This window comes from Ambystoma mexicanum, chromosome 11 (genome assembly GCF_040938575.1).
Source record: "Ambystoma mexicanum isolate Mex_15411 chromosome 11, UKY_AmexF1_1, whole genome shotgun sequence".
Taxonomy (NCBI): Eukaryota; Metazoa; Chordata; class Amphibia; order Caudata; family Ambystomatidae; genus Ambystoma; species Ambystoma mexicanum.
The window spans coordinates 1,272,804,852-1,272,827,073 of NC_090934.1; the positions used below are offsets into that span (position 1 = coordinate 1,272,804,852).

Sequence of the window (22,222 nt, forward strand, 5' to 3'; positions counted from 1 at the left end):
TCCATCATACCCATTCAATCCTACTACTCCTTTGAATGAAGTGTCTGCAAGCTTTGCATCTCTCCTACCCAGTCTATCACACACTACCATCTACAGGACCCCTCGGCCGGTCTCTCTTCCTATCCGAGTGGACCAACCTCACCTCTTCTCTCCCGACCTCTACCTCCAAGCTTCTCATCCACAGAGACTTCAATGTTCATCCGGACTCTTGATAAATCCCACCCTTCTGCAACCTCTGAATATTTCCCCCTCACTACCATTCTCTCTGGTCCGACTCACTCAGCCAGGCACAATCTGGATGCACTCATGTTAATGTTAATGTTAAAGGTCATTTGTACCGCGCACTATCACCACCGGAGTGGTCCCCTGGCGCTCTGGCGGCTCTGAAAGAGGGAGGGAGGGGTGGGTTAGTGGGTGGAGGCAGGAAAAGTGCAAGATTGCAGTGATGTGCTGTTGGCAGCCTCAGCCCGGTGGTTCCGTCGGCTGGGCCTGGGGTGTATGCGGCCGGTAGTCGTCGTGTGCTGATGTGCGAGTCTGTGTGTTTTTGTTTTGTTGTTGCAGTGTAGTGAAGTTTGTGCGGTTTGCTGTGCTGGAGGTTAGTGGTTGTGTTTGGTTTGGAGTTTGAGAGGTGTATGCAGAGAAGGAAGTTGTTAGTGGTATTGGTTAGTTGGCATCTCTATCCTGGATTGAGCCGGTTGGGCTCGTGTAATCTTACACGACGGGATGCTGGTACACCCTGTGCCTCAGGAGGTACGTGCTCGTTTTTTTTTTCTCCATTCGAGGCCGTTTGAGGATTTCGCTGTCCCCTCCACCCGCTCCCTTAATAACTTTGCATGCTCCTCACCCCCCCACATGACTAGCGCAGCTGCTAGTGTCCATACTTCCGTTTGTGTGGTGATTAGTTGTGTCTTGTCCGTTCCACAGCTCGTGGTACCTAGGTCATCTCAAATGACCTCTCTGCAACCCTCTCTGTACACCTCTTTCAGTCTGATCATTCTCTCATCTGAAGCTCCTGGGATCCCAGACTAAGCCTCTGCCTGCATTGCTAGCCTCCTTCCCGGTCATCCGACTGGATGAAGCGTGGGTCAGTAGCCGGCTTTGCCGCCTTTTATCCTGCCCCCGCCCCCTCCCTTCACAACTGCTTTTGGCTCCCATTCTGACTCTGTCCTTGTTAACCATCACCTCTCCATCTCCAACACCCTTGACATCCTTGCCCCTGGAATGAGGATTCGCATGAAGCCTGCCACGAAGTCCAACAGTTGGTAGGATTCCTGACCTAGCCTTGTTGAACAGCAAATGCAGAGTTGCGGAACTGGTTGGCTTCTCGCATATACTCTGACAAACTGGCCCGTTGTCTGCTCCAAAAGCATTACAGACTCCCCCATCCGGTCCACGAATGTGACCCAAATTCAAGCACGCATCTCAGGGGCCAACACAGCTGAACCTTTAAAAATCTGCAAGGAACTTGCCAATCCTACTACAGACCATTTCTCTTCCTTCCCAGACCCACTGCATGCCTTTGGCCTCCCACTTCACAGCCAAAACCCAGGACATCCTGTGCTCACTTTCCTCTACACCTTTCCTTCCCACACCTGCACTTATGCCTCCCTTGCCCCTCCCCCCTCTACACCCCTCCTACTCTCATCCTTAGCACCTGATGAGGTTACCAAATTGGTCTGCTCTATGAAGGACTCCTCCAAACAGGTGCTTACCTGCTCCTCTATAACCATCAAGGACAATATTGCCACCCTCGCTCCCTTTTAGGCAGAGTTCTGCAATCACTCTTTTGACAATTAACTCAAGCACTACCTCGCGCACACCCCTCTAAAGGAAAAGCCATCTGGGGACCCTTCCCGCCAGGCTAACTACCGCCCTATCTCCATCACCCACTTCTTGGGCAAACTCTTGCAGATGTTGGTCATCTCAACTAATCCATCACACTGAATCGGTTATCTGTCTCCCCGATCATCGATCTGGCTAGAAACCAGCCAGCGGCAACAAACTGCTCTCCTGAATACCTGTGAAGACTATCTCAAACCTTGACTCAAAAGTTCCTCCTGTTCTTATCCTCCTTGATCTGTCCTCTGCCTTCAACACTGTCAATGATGCCACATCGACCTTGCGCTACTCTGGGCATCACGAACCGGGATCTGGTTTGGTTGACTGCTTTCCTTTCAAATAGGTCCTCCCAGCTTCAAATGGGCCCTTCTCTCCTCTACCTCAATCTCTACTTGCGGCATCCCTCAAGGCTCCATCCTCTGGATGTGGCTCTTTATCATTTACCTTGCCCACCTGATCTCCTCCTCTTCCCTCAATGCAGATGACACTGCGCTCTCCTTTAAGTTTTCCTGCTCTGCTTCCTCCCTCATTCCCGATTGTCAGACTGCTGTTCAGGCATAATGTTACGCTCACCTGGCTCCCACAGAGGCGTCGATCGGAACTGGACAGCTGCGGTCTCCACCAATGTGACGCGGAGGGCCGAGATGACGGACTGGACTGGCCCACCTAGCTTTGTTTGCTTGGCCCGTAGGTATATTCTTCTGCAAATGGAGAAAGGGAATTAACCACCCGTGGAGTGGAGCGTAAATACCCCCCCCCACCCCGCTGTTCTCCCCACAGATCACCTTTGATGTCCCCTCTTATAGCCTCACCTGATGGTTTGAAAAGATGAGCTCTCCATCCTGCATTGAGCGCAATTCTGGTAAGGATTTGTATTTTCCAACACAGTTCGATAAAATAATGTCAATATGTAACCTGTTGCTTTCTCCCTTATTCAGGCGCTGAGAGAAAGTATGAAGTCTTGGGGAATAATACCTCCGGCGGTAAAATCAGGTAAGTATTGTGGTTGGAGGGTTCCCCTTGTTAGTTCCTTTGTTTCACCTTGCTGTCCTTTTGTTTCCCCTTAGGGGCCTGGGTTCGGCGAAGATGCAGTGGAAGCTGGGCCGACCCGTGAAGAGGAATAGTACCCCCGGTGGTAAAATCAGGTAAGTCTATAGGGGGAGGGGGGTGGTAAGTAATATTCCTCTGTGTATTCCCTTGGCTCACCTTGCTGTTCTGGTCTTCTCCTTAGGTGCCGGAAGTGCGGCGGAACATGCAGGAGGATGCGGTGGTATGTGAAGATGCTGCAAAGGCCGGTGAGTTCAGCGCGGCGCTGCAGCAGGCGAGGCGACGCGCATAAAATAACTTCTTTCTTCCAGCTCGAAGGCGCGATGGATCGGGAATTCAGGTAAGGATTAAAGGTATTGCTCTTGTTCTAACCTTTTCTCCTTCTTTCTCCCTTTTTCTAGGAGCTCCAAACTCGAGGCGGGCGTGGCAGAAGGCTGGATGCAGACTTGCACGCACGGTGAGCGTTACGCTGCTGGATGCAGAATAACGCAAAGCGTGTGCTGCTCTTCGGGCGTGGTTTAAATAGCCTCCAAAGTAGTCCCAGGTAAGTATGCCTCCCCAGCCCCGCCCGAGTAAAAAAAAAAAATTTAAAAAAGTCCCTTCCAAGCCTCTTTTGGCTTGGAGCTCTTGCAGCACGGTCTGCATCAGGTAAGTTTTAATCTAGGAGCCAGGCGCCTATGGCGCCAGGACTGACCCAAATAGCCCCTAGCAGGATAACTTGATGCCTGCTTCCGGGGTTGCTGGACATGGTCTGGGTCCCGGGGGTAGGCATCATGACACATGATGGGCTGCCAACTATATATTTTTTTTTCTTAACGCCAGTAAGCCAGAGGTCCTTATTGGAACTCTGCCCCCCACCCCTCTCTAGCCACCTTCCTTGGGCCCCCACCCTCTTGTGATGCAAAAAAAAACCTGGGTGTCATCTTCGACTCCTCTCTCCTACTCTCATATCACCGACCTTGCCAAGAAGGCCCACTTTCAGCTTCACATCCTCAGAGGCGTTCTCCCTTTCCTCAGCTTTCCCCCAGACGCTCAGTGTCTCAAGGGTAGGACTACTGCAACAGCCTCTTCCTAAATCTGCCTCTTTCCTCCCTCCGCCCTCTTCAACTAATTCAGAATAGGACAGCAAGACTTATCCTTGGCATCAAACCCAGGGACCACATCTCTCCAGCCCCATCAATCTCTCCAGTGGCTCCGGATGGCTGCAGAGATCAAATGCAAGACCATCTGCATCATCCAGAAGTTTTCTGGGGCCTGGGACTGCACTACATCCAACTGTTTCTCCCAAAATACATCCATACTAGAGTCCTTCAGTATTCTAGCTCTCTGCAGGTCATACGCTAGTCCAAGCAGAGCGTGGGGGGCGTGGAGGGGGGCGGGGGGTAGGATTAGATCTTTCTTTGGACGGAGACTCCCTCTGGAATGGCGTTCCTACCCCTCTCCGACTTGAGCCGAACTTTACGTTCTGCAAACGTCTCAAGACCTTGCTTTTCTCCCCCCGCTGCTTCAACTAGCTGCCTGGTACTTTCAGTCATAACAGGGGCCAGGCCCTCCCTCGAACAGTCCGTCTATAAAAAAAGTGATGTTCTGCTGTCTCCCAGCTGAAAGGTATATCACCAGGTTCAAGCAATGCTTTGAATGCTGCAAGTACTTCTCAGCGGCGGACCGTCAAAGAGCCAGTCAGCTGTCTCGGGAACTTGTAAACAGTGAGTTCTGTCAGCTCAATGTGGGAATAAAACTTTGGGGCCGAGAAAGCGCTTTGTCGCAATGCTGAAGGATCTGGTACCAAATCCACTCTGGACTTGGAAGGATGGAAGACTTTGCATCCTATTGGTACAAGGGATTCTGAACTGGGTGTGGTATCTTAATTTGGAATCACCTTTCGGTACCGACATCAAGGCTGCGGACTCTAATTTAAGGTACCTTCCAGCGCCCGTTCAGGAGATCACTCGGGGCGCATGCATTTTCAAGAACAACTTTGGGGGATTGGCGAGAGAGGGGGGGGGGGGGGGGAAGAGGGGAGGTGATAAGAACCAGGTCATGAAGCTTGGCCTATGGTACCGTTGCCCCAGACAAGTTCAGAAGTATCCAGGAATGAGTGATCACCGTCCTGAATAGGCAGAGATCACTCCAATGACCGCAAGAGCTTTAAGAAGGTGGAGTTGTAATCCCTTCTCTCTGCGGCCAAGACTTCCAGCAACACTAACTCTGCAATGGCAGTGTCTGAGCCAGGTACCCCTGTACCAGTAAATCCTCTGCAGATATCCATAAGGGGAAGGATCAGACTACATTTGGCATAGGCATCTGACAATGAACATAAGCATTCCTCGCATCCTAAGTGTAACTCTCCCTCCGAACCTATTCGTGTTTCTGATTCAGAGACTGAAAATTATATATATATATATATATATATATATATATATATATATATATATATATATATATATATATATATATATATATATATATATATATATATATATATATATATATATATATATATATATATATATATATGCACAGCAGAAAGTGTTTCCATGCGCACTACAAGACTAAGTGGGAGGGAGGAACAGTGGAGGATAAACAAACTGTCCTGCTAGGCATTCTGATGTTCAGATCATCCAAGTGCAGTAAACAGGAAGTGGAGGGGTTGGTAGGGGCAGGTCAGGGGGAGATGTGCGGGGGTGAATGCAGGAAGGAGGGGTCCCCCCAGAGGCTTGGTTAGTACTAAGGGGAGCCCATTGGGGCAAGTGCGCTGGGGGACGGAGTAAGGGTCAACAAGTGTGAAGGGGTGGGGGGAGCAGACTCAATAGTCTAGTTAGGGAGGGTGCCCGAAAGCAAGTGCTGTGACCCTTATTTTATTTTTATTTTTAAATGGAGGGTCACAGAAGCTCTTGCCACATCCAACTGCATAGGTGGAAAAACAAACTGGGAAGTGTCGGACATGGTGCATTAGTGTGGTGGGGCCACACGCAGAGGTATGCGTGCATACCAAGAGCCAATAAAAAAGAATCTAAAAGCCCCTTCTTTTGGAGAAGATTATGCTCATGCCATTTCAACCCGTTGGAAAGGAGGGAAAGCAGGAGAGTAGAGTACAACACTTGATTATCTGGCTAGGTAAAATATAGTAGACACTGGAACCATTTATATGCAAAAGAAAGCCACCACCCGACTAACCACATAACTAAGATTTCCCAGAACTACCCCCAATCCAACGTAAACCCATGCCTTAGACGGTATGATCTCTTGCGGCAGAGGCAAACAGTGCCACACTTGAGCATTTGCCTTTAAAAACCAACCATAATTTTGCTGGTGTTCACCAAACATGCCCAATGCTCCAACCACAAGAATGTCAGATTATAATGTACAGATGATCTCTAAGAAGGTTTAACTGGGTGTGAGATTGTCTGCATCCGAGAGTGGCTTGTATTGGGATGACAAAGGCCATCTATTTAAAAAAAAATAATTAAAAAAAAATAGTCTTGCCCTATGAAACTAAATGTTCTTGAGCAAAAAGCTTGTATTGAAGCCAGTTACAACAATGCTTTGCTCATGTGGCTCAACTGGATGTTCGCTTCTGGAGATGGCTACTGGGTGGCGCTTTGACATGTATGACTTACCTCAAGATGTTTATACTACCACATGTCTAATGGATGAATCACCTTAGGTCTAGTTCTTCTAGTTTTTGGAAGCAATGTCTTTGCTCCAGGCCCTTGCCACCACAGCAGAGGAACACAGTGGCTACATCAAATCAGACACCAAGCTGGTTTCTCCACTTTAATACCAGATGAAATCAACTATTGGTCAACAAGTCCATCAAGGTGTCCAACCAGCTAGAAACCCGAACCTCCACCTTTGCAGCAACCACAAGGCAGATTGGTGCTTTTAAGTGGCCACATAGCAACATATAGGATTCCAAAAAACAAATATTGAAAAGCAACTTCGATTGTTAAAAGGCACTGAATGCCAGCCAATCTTGACCAACAGGGCTACCACCATGTTAAGGGGAAAGTTGTGACATTGGCCCCATAATCTTTTTGCTTATTCTGAAGTAATTCACTAAATTATTTTGGACACAAAGTCCACACACAAGTCTTCACTAAAAGTGCAATGCTATATTCTGCCCCGAAAGTAACCCATAAGTACCTCAGGAAAGAGTGCACGAAAGGTGCATGTTCCAGGACAAGCCCATAGCCCAGTGAAATTGAGCATGTCCCAAAAATCAGTGGCAGAAGACTCGGCAAGGTGGCCATCCATGTCCCAGCAAATTAGGAATATCTGCTCCCTCGTAAGGAGCTGCTATGTGATACAATCTTGTTCCCAGATGTTTTGGACCGCAACTCCTAGAGCCCTAACCAGCATGGACAATGGTGAGGTTACACAGGTCATTGCCCAAAGCTTTTGGAGAGCTGCAAGTCCCCCCCCCCCCCCCCCCCCAATTTAGAAAGTCTAGGATGTCTCGGACAAAGGCATTGGCAGCCAAAGACAGATGTGGCAAGTATTTGAAAAGGATGTCTGGATACAATGGTGGAGAATAGATCTTTTGAACCAGGAAACAAAACCTGGAAATGTTGGACTAGGATGGATTTGGTGGCCACCAAAAGTTTGAATGGAGGCAAAGATTTTGAATGGAAGCAGAGGACGCATCAGGTTCCAATATTCTGATGGAGCATCTACACTTAAACCTTTGTCAATCACTGACAAGTCCCGAAGCACAGAGGCAACCTTGAAGGGAATATGACCATGTGGAAGATCTGCTGAAGTCACTTGGCAATGATCAGACTTTAGTCCAGTAGCATTTGCAGTTTTTGACGATTCCCCGACTTAAAACCATGAGTGGGGTTTGACCCAGTAGGACCAACTAGATTGCAAGCATTCAAGGCCACTAAGCTCACAGAAAACCTAAGCAGCTTAGCACAAGACACACCAGACTGACGCCTGGTAACTCGTAAACCCAGAGGTCAATCAGGTAACATTCATCCACGACACCTGGTACTCAGACTATCAAGCTTCTAGACCTGCTTTGTCTGGTACCAAACGGGTCAAACATACCCCCAGTAGCCTTAGTCTGAGCCAGCACAAGCTCTGGTGACAAAGTCTTCCTTCTAATGAAGGAGCATTAGAATATCCTCACTGGAATAGTTGCATTAAACGGCAGCTTGTGGCTGCTTTCCTATGAATGACTGAGGACGTGAAGCTGAAAGTGGGCCTTCTTGGCAAGCACTTGGCCTCTGATCTTGACACTACTACAATGAACTCTAAGAGGGGCATTTTAGTTCCTTTAGAAAGTAACTGCTGTTTGGTCTTCACACTTGGTCAGCCTTGTTGCCCAGAGACTAGAGTTGACTAAGATCTCTTCTGGTGAACCTAAATTGACATGTCATAACTTGAACACTTGAACTAACCACTTTAGAACGTAACCTACTTGTAAATCTGTTCCTGCACAGTAAAGGTAAATATTTCCAGTAATATATTGTGTGGACATTCCCCTATTACGTATTCTAACAAATGTACTGCATTATTGTACCATGTTTTGCACAAGGAGGGTCAGAAGAGCAAGAGTAAATCCTGCTGCCTACTTGTGGTTAGACTGTTGTACCCAGGACACAGAAGCGGAGAAGAATCAAACAACCCTTAAAAGCTTCAAGGAAGGGGAAAATGTGCGTGCCCAAACATCCCTATGGCATCCGTCAATTGGAGACTTAATACTTTGCTAGTTCCATGTGAGTTCTGATAGTACGCTTCAGGTGACAGCATTGACTCCATGGAACCATGATGCAACAGTTCATTTTGCTACAGTGGATCTATGAGCCATCAGTCATCTAATATACACATTTTTAAAGTGTCACACAGAACCTGCAGCTAAACCGAGCCATCTTATAGACTTTACTTCCGCAAAAACGGGCAAGACAATCAAAATGGACCACCTGCTCATTGGGCAGACTCTTCAGATACCTGTGAAATCATTTCGTCCTCCGGAAGATACAAACATGCAATGTTCAGACCATTACAACCCAAGGTTCGAGGAAGGCAGATTCTTGTACGAAATAGGATTATCTGGCAATAATTCTGTGAAATGTTGTTTATGCCCCTGTTCAGAGATTCCAGATACCCAATGCAGAAGGGCTTCTCAATCCACCCTACCATTCCATACCAGCCCACCCTCTCCTAACACCCTTCACAGGAAATTATTCTAGGATTTCACTCTGGGAAACGAAGATATGTCCGGAGCTCCTAGGTCAAAAGCATGCGTCTACTCTCACATTACATAATGTGATATACACAATATACCTCTCTACAAGATCATTTGAGTTAAAGTCACAAAATGCATATAGTGGTAAAATGGCAAACACAGCCAAAGCTTACCTGAATTGCAGCAAATGCCAGTGCGGCCCAAATAACGTACATCATGATCTCCTGGAGCTTTTTCACAACTAGCGCTTCACATCCCTGAAATGAAGGATTTGGCAACATTCATGCAAGTGTTTTCCTTTAGTTATTTACAGTTTTAGAAAAGCTTTTACATTCTACTCTGTGATTTAGCATATTGCCTTCAATTTATTGGCACAGGTAAGATGTGACAACTTCAACCAGCATAACTCAAAAGTACATAAGGTTTGCTCTAAACATGCTCATGTATTGTATGGTATGGTCAAAATACAAACAGGTCCCCCCGCACCCCAATGCAGGCGCTCTATAATATAGTGTTAGAATATAAAGCTCATCAGTTCACTTGCTATATTATTGACATTGCTTATTGCACATCAATAGAACGCATTTGGGTTAGTAAAGGGAAAAAATATTGTATTCAAACATAACATAAGCAACAACGTAGACTGCATGGCCATGAATGGTCACCCAATCTGTCCATCAATGCGATGTTAAAACATGCAATTCCATGTCGGCAGCAAGGGGGAAAATCCTCTTCTGGAAACCGAATAAAGACCCAACAAGTTGCGGCTCATATCGGCCCATTACGTTTCTGAACTAAGACGCCACAACATATACGTGATCCTTGGGGATAGATTAACAAAAACATAGTAAAAGTCTGGGTCAGGATGGATAGCGCAGTGGTGGCTTGCCCACTGGCTCGGTCATTATGGCTACCAGGGAAAGATAGGCACCCCAAGCGTGAAAAGTAGTGTGGTCCTCCGAACAACTTGTGACATTTGGGATCGATAGCTAAATAAGGGTCACCTCTCATCCTGCCCTTCCCTCCTTGGTCGGAAATCCAAGCTTCGCCAAGGCATAGACAAGGCAAAATGTATTCAATGGCGGAAGCAGGGGTGCAGTAAGATAGCGACATGGTGTGGGAAGGAGAGGTAACATTTTAAAAGTGCAAAGCCCATATAGGAGTGAAAGAAACAGGCATATATGAATATATACAGCTGAGACACTGGTAAAGACAGCCAGGGATACGGTGTGCCGCAACCAGACAGTTGACTAAATTCGAAATATATATCTCCAAATATTCTGATGGCAAACACTTAATCTCGAGTACGATTCTTCTGGAATGCTCAGCTTGTGAGGAATGGCCATACCAGGTTGCATGGGAGGAAACAGGAATGGATATCCCACAGAACATTGGGAAGGGTTATGGAGGAACATCCCGAAGCTGACCAGGTCCATACAATTACGAGAGGCCTGGTATAAGATTCTACAATGGCACTACACCAAGTAAACTACACAAAATGTATGACAGTTTCCCCAGGAACGCTGTAGGTGGGGGGGGGTCTGCCCCAAGATGAAGAAATTCTGGGAGGAGGTGAAGTATCAGTTAACCAGTATGATACCAGAACTGAAGGTCTATCCCTTGGTGAGAACATGTGGACCGTTTGATCCGGAACTACAATCTCGAAACCCCAAATGAGAGCCCTGATGACAATTCTGATAACTGCATGGCTGGTGATCGCAAATACCTGGAGGGAAGAAAAAAAAATCCTCCCACTGTGACAGAGGGACGTAGTGGATCACATACCGACTGGGGAGAGGTGTTACAACCTAAAAAGTGAATACATGCAACAATGGTGCCCACAAAACCATAAAATACTGGACTCGAGGTGAACCCAGGTGCAAACAGGACCGGGCACCCTAGAACTGAGGGGGCATAAGAACATTTACAGGATTATTTTGGACAATACACTGCGCAAACCAAGGGGGGGGGGGGGGGGGGGTGGATGGTTGCAAAAATGCCAATAAAAATAGGTTTAAAAAAACATGCACTTCCATCAGGATTAGAAAATATGCGATCATAGAAGTGCTTTAAACCGAATATATACATGAGCCTAAATATCCGGTTGAGTATGCCCAATTAACGTGCCGAGTGTGCAGGACTTCCGAGTATCATTGGTATAGAGTAGTGGGTTGGTTCCCACGAGATGCAGTAGGTAGATAGCATCCAGGGGTAAAAAAATATATAGTGCAAGAAGCACCTGGGCATATATTTGCAGTGCCTGGCTAATGCCTATGAATGAGGCAGAACTGTTTGATAATACCATTTTCAACTAATACAAATGCTACCTGGTTCCTAATAAACTCCCGCCCCCCCTCCCCCGCTACCAACGCCAGGTGAATGACAAATGTTGTTAAATGGACAGGTGGATTTTGGTTATCTAGATTGGGAAAGGTGTGGTGGTGTTGCGATTGTGCCCAGCCATGCTCTAAGGGTAGGTGACCCGAGGATCCCCATTCCTCCTGCGGGACCATCATGCACTTGTGGAAGGAGGCACCTGGCCTCTTCAGTCACTGCCTTTCTGATCACTAGAGCCAGGCAGAGCATCACCACAATCCGGTACACCCACAGGCTGGGTACCGCCATTTACATCCCAGCTCCTTTCTACCGCTATAATCAGAGATCCGTTTTGAAGCGCGAGACCTGGATTCGAACCGGTGTTGCTATGCGTTGTCTTGCATCCAAGGCAAACAGGTTGCCCCTGAGCTATCCTCCCGGCCCATTTGCAAATAGTTTTGGCTTCATACGTGGCACAAAATTGCCACAACATCCAGAAGAAAGAAAAAAAAAAAAAAAAAAAAAAAAAAAAAAACACACTTCTGAAGGTCCCAGGCTCGTGAGGCCATCCATCAGCCATAGAATGCAGTCTGCCATTTACGAGTTCTAGGTTTTCAAGTTACATCTCTACTGTACAATTCATTCATGCTACCGAGGGTGACCATGCAAATATTTTCTACAAAACTCGCGTGCTATTGCTCAAAATTTCACAGCTAACAATTGGGTCTTTTTAAATGCATTCAATGTCATCAAAACATGCCGTTTTTTTTTTTTTTTAATCAAAATCCTGGAAATGGCAGATATACAGTTACAGCTCTTACAATGACGGCTTAGTTATAGCAGGAGAAAGATATTGAATGGCATTTTCATACAGAAATGTAATCCAACATTCTTTTATAATAAAAAAAAAAAGTGTATCTGGTACATATTTCCCTTTGCTTTCTCCTGCCACCCAATGAGCAATGGTAAATGAAGGAATGTACCCGAACTGGTCGGGCTTGGAGGTGCTATTAAAGGATAAGTCATGCAGGGTTTAATCTGCCCCGCCTTGGGCTAACATGATTACCGTGCAAAATGTACCAAGCCTTGCACACAATGCTTACAAGCCCGTAAAAGGTGATGGGCTAGCTGCACATTACCACCCTCGCATTAAAAAACGCTGCCATGCCTAGAGATCGACCATTCAGAACGTAAAGAAAGGCGGGTGGGGGGCGAATTTACGGAAGCGAGGTTTACTTGAGCAGGGTATGCCGAGCTCCATTTACTTTAGAAGGCTGTGCATGCAACTGTGCCCATGCAGACTCTGCTTCAGATAACGGAGCAGTTGACAAAGCGCGTCACTTCCCGACGGCTGAAGAACTAGGGCAGGGGTAAGGGGTGGACCTCTTCTTCCGCACAGACCATGCCGGCCCAATGCTGCTCGTGTTCTGCAAGAAGGCCAAGGAGAAGGTGGCCAGATTAGATTTGCAAGCGGTTAGCCTGGAGCTGTACATGCGCCGCTTTAAACTCAGCTCAGGCAAGGGGTCAGGGACTACAGCAGAGGGGCAAAACTTGTAAATGTGTACTGAAGCATTCATGCTATTGAGGTGCTCGAGTGGTTTGGCGAGGCATTCCCTGGGTTATTTGAGGCAGCTCTTTCACGTGCGAGACTGTGCCCGACATATGGGGGCTACACCTTGCATAGGAGGCATTTGAAGATAGACTGGACATATGGACGACACTATAGAAAGAGGTTATGTGGTTTTGTACTGCGCGCTGTAACGTAAATATGGAGACTACCAGGAGCAGAGCCATTAACTGGCATCACTTCACCAATTGAGGTTGCTCTAGGCATATGACAGCAGTACCTGCAGGCGCCCTCCTGCCTTGCATGGGTTTACAATCCTATATAAAAGGAAGCATACATTGATCACGGGAGGCGTTTCAAGTACGAATAAACAGCAGCAGCTCTGAGCCGGTGTCATTATTGACCTTCACTTTGTTAACAGTGGTGTCAAAGGTCATGCGACACTTCGCCTTGTATGGTATCTGAATAGGGCTTAAAGGCACAATCCGCCCCCGAATTACACAATGTAAAAGCAGTCTTGATGTAATAGAAGTCCTTTTTGAACGGCTAGGTTACGCAAGTGGCAAACTGATCAGCACTGGGGGGAAAAAAAAACATTTGCTTTAAAAGGAATGGACGTAAAATTCAGACAGGGTTTTGTTGAAACTTTGAGGAGGACTTGCTCAGGTGCCAAAATTAAGTGCTTTTCGTTTGAAAACATTTAACTTAAAGCCATATGGAGAGGCCATTCCTTTCCACACCCAATGCACACAACAGCCACCAGCAATTCAATTATAGCAAACACAAACCTGCTTGAGAGACCGCTACAAAAACAAATGTAATGCAGTCAAAACGGTGCATTTAGAGTAACACTTCTAATAGAAGACTGCTCGGTCCTCTTCCAACACATCATTTGGATGGATGCTCCCAATGATCTGCGTTTACTCCACATGAAAAGGCGCAACGCCAACAGCAGAGGAACACAAGGCAGTGACATCAGTGATCTATGGACTTATGAGCAATGCATAACCTGCCCAAGATGGAGCTCGGCATACCCTGCCCAAAATGGAGCTCGGCATACCCTGCCCAAAATGGAGCTCGGCATACCCTGCCCAAAATGGAGCTCGGCATACCCTGCCCAAAATGGAGCTCTCAGGTAATTCTCAGAACTTCAATTGCTCCAGGACGAAAGACGGTTGCATTAAGTTCTACTGATATGTACTACTGTCCTCACACAACAAAGTAAAGGATACTGAAATGCAGGCGTGAAAAATACAACTCCACAAATTAAAAGATCCTTTACAAGTGTATTCAGCGAGGGGGGCACGTGCATCCTTTAACTTGTAAGGAATTGTGCTTATGGGGTGCAGAACAGGCTTACTTTAAAGGGTCCTTACCTCAGAGTACAGGTCTGATGGGCGGTTCATGCTGCCCGTGCAGTTGCTGATACTGGCCCTACAGCAGCTGAGGGGCACACTGTTGTTTTTTGCTTCCACATACCAACGTGTTTTCACCCAGTCTGAGTAGTTATGAATTCCACAACAGTGCAACTGGGCGAGGGGAAGAGAGAAAACAAAATAATCTGCAGTTAGCCTTTTCCAGTAGAGAAATGCATTTGTATTTACTTTATTATCTTATGCCAGTCAGAACATTGCTGTGAAGAGCAAGAGCAACTGGGGCCCTGCAATGACCGCCCTATTTCAAATATTCTGTAAAAGAACATATCACAAAAGCCAAATAGCAGTTGAATGTCAGGTTTTATATGACAAGAGCATTGCTTGCAATAGCCCTTTTGGTAGCAACATGAATTTAGTAAAGTAAAACACAGCCCAATAAACTGCGGGCAGAAAATGCAAAAAGGCACAAGCGTTTCAATAGTCCTGCAGAAACATAGGCATCTACACAGGACAGAACCAAGCCCACTGACACCACCACCACCACCACCACCACCTCCCCCCCCCACCGACCCCTCCACCCCCCACCGATCAAACTAGAACAGACCGCAGCAATGCAGAAACATTGCAACGATCATATTTTACATAACTACAACAAAATGCTACGAGAAAAGGATTTTCCAAAATGACTGCCACCATCTTAAACCGAGAAGTGAGGAAAGCATTTAAATGCCCGTTGCCCTGAACTATTATTTTAGAGGGGATACAAGCTGCTTGAGTAAACGTGGCAGTGAAGCAGCGAGAAGTATTTGGAATGACAGATTACAACCTGAGCATTACCAATCTGTCTTACCTGTCTTTGTACATAATCGATAGCACGGCTGGCTGCATCAGGGTAGGTACCATTGTATTCATTGTACACATTTGCAATGCTCTTATCCACTTCACTTTCCACCTACAAAAAGAAAATGCCAATATCAAGTTATCGTCCTTCAACTGGTCTTCACAACACATACAAAAGTCCCATTCGTTTTTAGGGCACCCATTAAGCACAGCTTCCTTTAGCTTCACAAGAACTGCCCTCAAAGCATATCACAACATGACTACCACCCCCAAAAAGGGGAAAATGACAACTCATTGTGGTAAAATACTGATTTACAAAAATGCACCCAACTTCCAGCGACAAGGAGTTCTTCTGTAATGATTTCGCTAGCAACATTTGATAAACAAGGCTATTATTCATACTGTTGCATGAATTGCTTTCAATACTACTCACAGAATACTCGCACTCTGGCTAGCATTTCGACATACCAAGCATTCAGGGAATACGGATAGGCAAGCAAGGCTTGGTCTTGCACCTAAAACTAGCAGTCCTAACTCAAACTGCTGGGTCACATCCCCTCCACCAGGATCTACATGCAAGATCACGAATACGACCACCCCTAGCAGCCAGAAGACATGGGGGTGTTCTCATATCACTGCTCTTAGCGTGGGCAGATAGACGGTTATACAGTGTGCTCCTTGCCACTCAGCTTCTTGCTAGCGTTGTTAAAGTCTCTGTGGTCACGGAAGTCCAGAAAAGATCTGAATGTTGGCTATTCTGTACTACAACTTACTATTCTCAACTACTTGGCACAGAATGGCATCATGGTCCAGTAGCTAAGGATCACAGCTGCATCAGCACAGAAAGAATGAATTGGATTGGCAGCAGGAGCAAGCGATCCACAAGCCCTTACATTGGCCATGCAACATAACGGCAGTCGCTGACAAGCCGGACAAGACTGCTCTTTTAAACAAAGTTTAATTGAAGATGAGAATACTAAAGACGACCCAAACAATACTTCAAATAAAAGAATCGGGATAAATGCGCTCTCCAGGGTCTGGACAGCGTTCTGGTAACTAATGGAGGAAATGGTCTCTCAGGGACACCGTACAAAACGTACCTTCGGATAAGCCCAGGACCAGGTAGCCTTAATCACCTGGATAGTTTCCAGAGGCTCCTGAACCCTGCCATTGCAGTCTCTCTGCGTTAGTCTTAAGTTTTAGCGTTTCCCCACACCCTTCTTAAAATTACCAGGTCAGTCCATCACCCCGTACCAGTTTCATTTGGCCCCCTTAAGAGAATTTTTTTTAAAAAAAAAACAAAAAAGTAAAGCTAGAGCGTCTGCACCAGAAAAGCAACCAACTCTCCCTCTGTTATTTCCACTTCTTAGAGGCACTGGTCCCCCGTCGTCAGCCTGGATTTCTCATCTGCCTGCCTAGAGGCAGAGTCTTTCAGACCCGCCTAGCCCTTCCTCTCAGGGTCCTTGTCTCCATTCCAGTCTTAGCCCCTCTGCCTCTCTGTACCTCATGTATGCTACTTTTGCTATGCACATTGTTCCTCCCACGTTAATCTTGTTTCCATGGCCAACACAAACCTTTTTGGTCCATCCTTCTGGTTCCGCGGTTACTTTACCACCTCCTGATGTCCTCAATAATCTTGACTTTACTATCCACTACTCTACCATTGCTTTCGTCTTCATGTCCTCCAACCACCTCAGTCTCCCTTGCTAATCTCCATTCTCTGCTCCAAACTCATTGCCATCATTTAAAAATCTCCACTTTCAACCTATCGCAAAGTAATATTTGTCCAACTTCCTCCTACTGAGTTTTGACCATTTCCGAGTCGGCTCGATTAACCTCCTTTGCATCATCGGTTCTTCTCCAACATCCCAATAGCTTGCGCATAAGCCCTTAATATCTTCACCAACATCCATCTCCTGATATTCTCTACCCACCTTGGGTCTTTAGCCAGAAGGAGTCCCTCCCGTGTAGCATCACACAGCCCCGTGGTTCTATCCTTCAGCCTTGCAGGTCTTTAGCCAGATGCAGCTCTTCCTGGCCTGGCCTCTGGACCCTTCTCCACCCCCAGATACTTGGCCCCTCACAGCTCCCATGGGTTTGTATCTCCGTTCTCCCCATCGCTGCCCCGCTCAATCTTCACATATGCCTGGCCTCATCCAGAGTCCAGTACTATTCACGAACCTCCTCTGTGCATGCCTCTTTAATTGTTGCCAAATTCTCTCAAACTCCAGCACCTTCTCTAGGCAGAACTACTCTCTCGAAACACTCATGACAGACATCAGGCTTTTGTAGCCCTGTATGGAAATGCTGAACTGGCAACATGGTTATCTCTGGGTCTTTGAAGCAAGCTATTCTCTACTGTGGGAGTCCGCAATAGTAAGAGTGTGAGTTTTCAAATGTCTTTAGAACAATGCTGAATGTCAAGGTGTGTGCAGGTTGGGCTACTAATGCAGTACAAAATGACTGTGCCCCTGGTGAAACCAAACCCAAATTAAATTTGCCACCAGCTTACTCCACCATACTAGTGTAGGGCGCTAGTCACACTGGGACTAAAACTGCAATGTTTAAAAGATCTGTCCTAGAACCTATAGGGGATACAAAATGAAAGCATAAGAAAAAGGTTTGCAGTGACAGGCAGGTGGTCAGTAGAAGTACCCTGCTTCCCAATATAAATACAAAAGTAAAAAAAAAAAAAAAACAGCAAGGAAAAAAGCAATACGTTCAGGGGGGCGGGGGGCCATTAAATGGGACAAGAGAACCCCAAACACGCAATTCTGCCTCACACCGACAATGGAAAAATACCAACTATAAATGAAATCGCAGTTGATAACAGGATTATACATTTAAGCAGTTTTCAAATAGAAAGTGAACATGGCTACATGAAGCGCTAAAACACCTTGTTAAAAATAAAAAGTTATTTTTTAAAGAAAATAAAATTGTTGAACAATGAAGTTCAGATACTCTACCTTTGCTCTGTAGATGTAACCAAGAACCACCACCACAACTTCTGTGACGAAAACCAAGAGTAAGATGAAGACAAACTGCAAGAAAAGAATTGCAAATAAGTGATTCAATATATTAAACAAGCAAACTAGGTTTTCATTCTTCATGACCTTCCCGAAGTATGAAATCAGGCAATATATTTACAGTTTTTCACCCATTGATGTATTTTAGTCTGCAAACTTCAATTATCACATGTATCATGCAAGTTTAGTTAAGAAGTGACCACATGTCCTACTATTTTACACCACCACAAAAAATAAATAATTAGAACACCTATCCATTAACAAATGCTCTTTTCTACCAGGGATTGCAGTTTGATACAGCTGTAAATAAGACATTACGACTCAAATGTCTAATAGAATTCACCCTTCAGGGTTCGAAATTCGATGAGCAGTAGCTAAAACTAGCTCTTGGTTGTCAGGCATCACCTAAGGGATAGCGCTGGGGAACCAAAAGCGGGTACACTGCAAAGCCAACTTCCTCATGCAACTATGTTTTGCTGATTATGTATGAACCATTTTATTTAATGTGCCCGAATTCTTATTTGCATTTTGCGTCAGTATTCAAGGTACACGTTGGCATGCAAAGGCAAACGTGGCTCCTGGTAACTTGCTTTTAAAGCTATACAGGCTCTCCTAGGATAGAAGCAGGAGCCAAATCACACTACAGAAATGTCAAACCCTGCCTTCTCAGGGTTGGAACCATCTCTTATCTAGAAGTGGCTACACAATCACAAAACTAAAAACCTCAATGCAGAGTGCTAGCATGTGGGTGGCCACTGTAAGAACTTCATCCAACACACGAGGCATGTGTGGATGACTTGCACATAATGGACACCAGAGGCCATTAAAACGGTTGTCATAGTGTTGCTCACTGTATATGAACGATAGGTGAACCATGTACTCCATGAAGAAAAACAAATGCAAAATGTATCAACCTGTGAAGAATAAAAGGCCAAGCTGACCCTTGTGGAATTCAAACTTGTGACCTACATGATTGACACGGATGACAGTCTGGAGAGCTTAATGCACTGAACTAGGTGTCCAAGTCACATCTTCCATCAACAAATACGCTGCACATATTTGCTTACAAATTTGCTCACACTCATGGTGTGTGACAATAGTAACACAGGAGTTGTCAGTGATGTTCCACACCTTTATTATTAACTAGCCAAAAGTACCCGTACTCCACAGGGGTTCTGTAGATAGACGCGAGAACACTCAATTGTTGAAAATCAATGATGCTGCAGGTCTCTGTTCCAAGTCGCTTATCGCATGGAGTGCTTTGCACTCAGAAGTAAACTGCAATGAGAATGGGTGCGTGTGGTTGGCCGACATACCCCACAGCAGACGTGGAGGGGAGAGTTGGCGTGTTGCAGCATACTGTGACCTTCAGTGCCCTCTCCCCACCATTCGCCTCACTCTGGCACGGTGCAGCGCAAACGTCTCAGAAATGGTGCGTCCTAGGGCATTGAAACTTGGTTTATGCCCGAGTGGTGTTCCCCGCGTTGAGACGCTTAAACTGAGCTTTGTCCAGTCCTCCTACGACCAAATTGATGTTTAGATGATTTCAGGCAACCATCTCATGTGGGAAGAGGTTTAAATCCAGAGAAAAGGTTGGGGTGTCCAAATGTCACGTAGCAAGCAAGGTCCGGAGGGCCCTACAGGTAACTATGCAAAATTTGGTGCAGATTGGCAGAAGGGTGTGAAATAGATATTAGAACAGAAAGATTTAGGCTAACTCATGGGGCTTTGGCAAGTTATACTAGAAACAAAATACTTTTACTGGGGTCACGAGGAGTTAACTCAAGCTATTCATGGATCCAACTAGGAGAATACTGACCAATTCCAGGATTCCCCAATTATCTGGGATAATGCATAGAACTCCCTTAACACCCCCCTCACATCATCATCATCATCATCATCATCATCATCATCATCATGCAGGTCAATCTCCGATATTCTAACACTTGGATGCGAGCCACCCACCTGGGTTTATGAGGATACCCTTGCACACTCCGATCAAGAATTTAGTATCAAAAAAGACTGTGCTATATGGCTTTTTAAAAAATGTTCATCACCCTGGTTATCATGCTGGTCGTCAAAATAGATTCTTAAAGGCATACAGCAAGGGAAGTAAAGTGCAAGGTGTGGCGTGGGACACAAGCAAACGGGCAACCAAGCATTTCCAATTTAGAACACACAAAATCTGTGTGGAACTTAACTTTCTTTTCACAAGCGTTTCTTGCCCCTGGCCTTCGATCACCAGTCTTCTGGCCTCTTTCTATCTGGACTTGAACAGTGTCTGAGGTATAGGCCCCACGAGGCGCTTTGGATTCTCTCCTCGCCACTCCCCCTGTATTGAGCCATCTCCTTGCATCCAAGTCAGTAGCCTCATCTCTGACACTCCCTATAGCTCTCGTCTGTGATTAGTAGCGAATGCCAGGTTCATTCCTCACTGTTCCGATTTTTTTTTTCTGCCCTCATTTTTGTACTCCTTCCCCAAGGGGCTCACAGAGCTTCTAAATACATTATTCCCACATTAATGAAAGCAAAGGGATGACAGACCCCGGGTCTGCAGTTTTGTAGTCATGGGGGAAGTGATGTACCTGCAGTGTGGCTCGGAAACCACAAGATTAGGTTTGTGAACTCTGAGGAAGTGGAGAGGGCTGGACACATGCAGGGAGAGTTTGCCAGACAGAACAACTTCAGCCCTTAGGTTGCTGAAAGCAGCTCTCCTGTGTAGAGACCCCGTTCTTTCATAGTTTCCCTTGTAAATTTGGTACAATAGGCTGGGCTCTTCTAAAGGGGTCAGAGCTATGAATGGGGGTGCAAACTGAGGGATTAGGGACCCAAGACAGTATGGATCCTAAATGGGTGATATCAAGTTTTCCACACGATCTTCAAAAGTGCTACTTTCATGATCATACAATTGTAGCCTCTAAAAACCGGAGGTCCATCCACAAAGGCCTCATCTGTGTCGGTGGTGAGGGGTTCCTAGGAGGGTGGCAAAGAGTTTTCTTTAGGCATCACACAAGATAATCGTGTCATGGGGAGGGGCTCTGAGAATCACTATATACCATCTTAACATCGCTCTTTACACAGAAGGGGGCATCCCTGGCGCACCAAAGGTGGAATAATGTTAAAGGATATTTATACCGTGCACCATCACCACCGGAGTGGTCCCCTGGTGGATCTGAAAAAAGAAGGGGTGGAGAGAGTGGGGCGGGGGAGAAGAAGAGGGTTGTTGGGGTGCATTAGGAGGATAACATTTGGAGAAAGCGCAAGGGAGCTGTGATGTGCTGTTGGCAGCTTCATTTCGGTTAACACCGTTCACTAAGCTTTTTGGTGTGGTATCAGGTCGGTATCCATCGTGTACGGTCGTGGAAGGCCATGTATGGTGTGGTGGTTTGTTGCGGTGAAGTGCGTGCAGTTTGCTGTAGTTTTAGAGGTATGGTTGCGTTTAGAGTATGAGACGTGTATGCAGAGGGGTGAGGATTTAGTAGGGTTGTTATCAGCATGTCTGAAGAGACGCACACTCATTTTGTGGGTCCTCTCTCGGTGTGACTCAAGGTAATATTCACAATCCTCTTTGGATGCGACGCAGGCTAATATTCACAGTTCTCTTAGTGTGACATAGGCTAGTAATCACAGTCCTCTCTAGGTGGGAACTCTAGGTAATATTCACAACCCTCTCTGGATGTGACGCAGGCCAACATTAGCCATTGTAAAACTTAGTCAACGTCAGCTCTAAAATAAACAATGTTGCTGACTCAACAGTATGCAGCACTCTGTGCCACATAAGATCCCCCCTTAGCAGCAGGGAACATTTTCAGAGTAAGAGGAGTCAACGTTTATGTAATGTACCATGAGGACAGTACAGTAAACCTACCTTAAAATGTTACTGCACTAGTTGATAGACCCATATTTGCCTATAATCTGAAAAAATGTGTACATGTCAAATGCATTCCTAGATTGGTGGGGCACTTCTCCCTTCACTTTCCCTGTGAAATTTTACAAATGAGGACCAATTTGCAACATC

General features: G+C 46.0%; 1 protein-coding gene across 1 annotated transcript in view; it reads right to left on the reverse strand.

Moving 5' to 3' along the window:
* TSPAN3 (tetraspanin 3) overlaps nt 1-22,222 on the reverse strand; it is a 102,485-nt gene that overhangs the window by 40,358 nt on the left and 39,905 nt on the right. Inside the window, exons 3-6 of the mRNA XM_069624740.1 lie at nt 18,145-18,219; nt 15,189-15,290; nt 14,339-14,491; nt 9,253-9,336 (exon numbers count right to left, since the gene is read on the reverse strand). Of these exons, the coding sequence (XP_069480841.1) occupies nt 9,253-9,336; nt 14,339-14,491; nt 15,189-15,290; nt 18,145-18,219 (414 nt within the window). The remainder of the gene's footprint in view (nt 1-9,252; nt 9,337-14,338; nt 14,492-15,188; nt 15,291-18,144; nt 18,220-22,222) is intronic.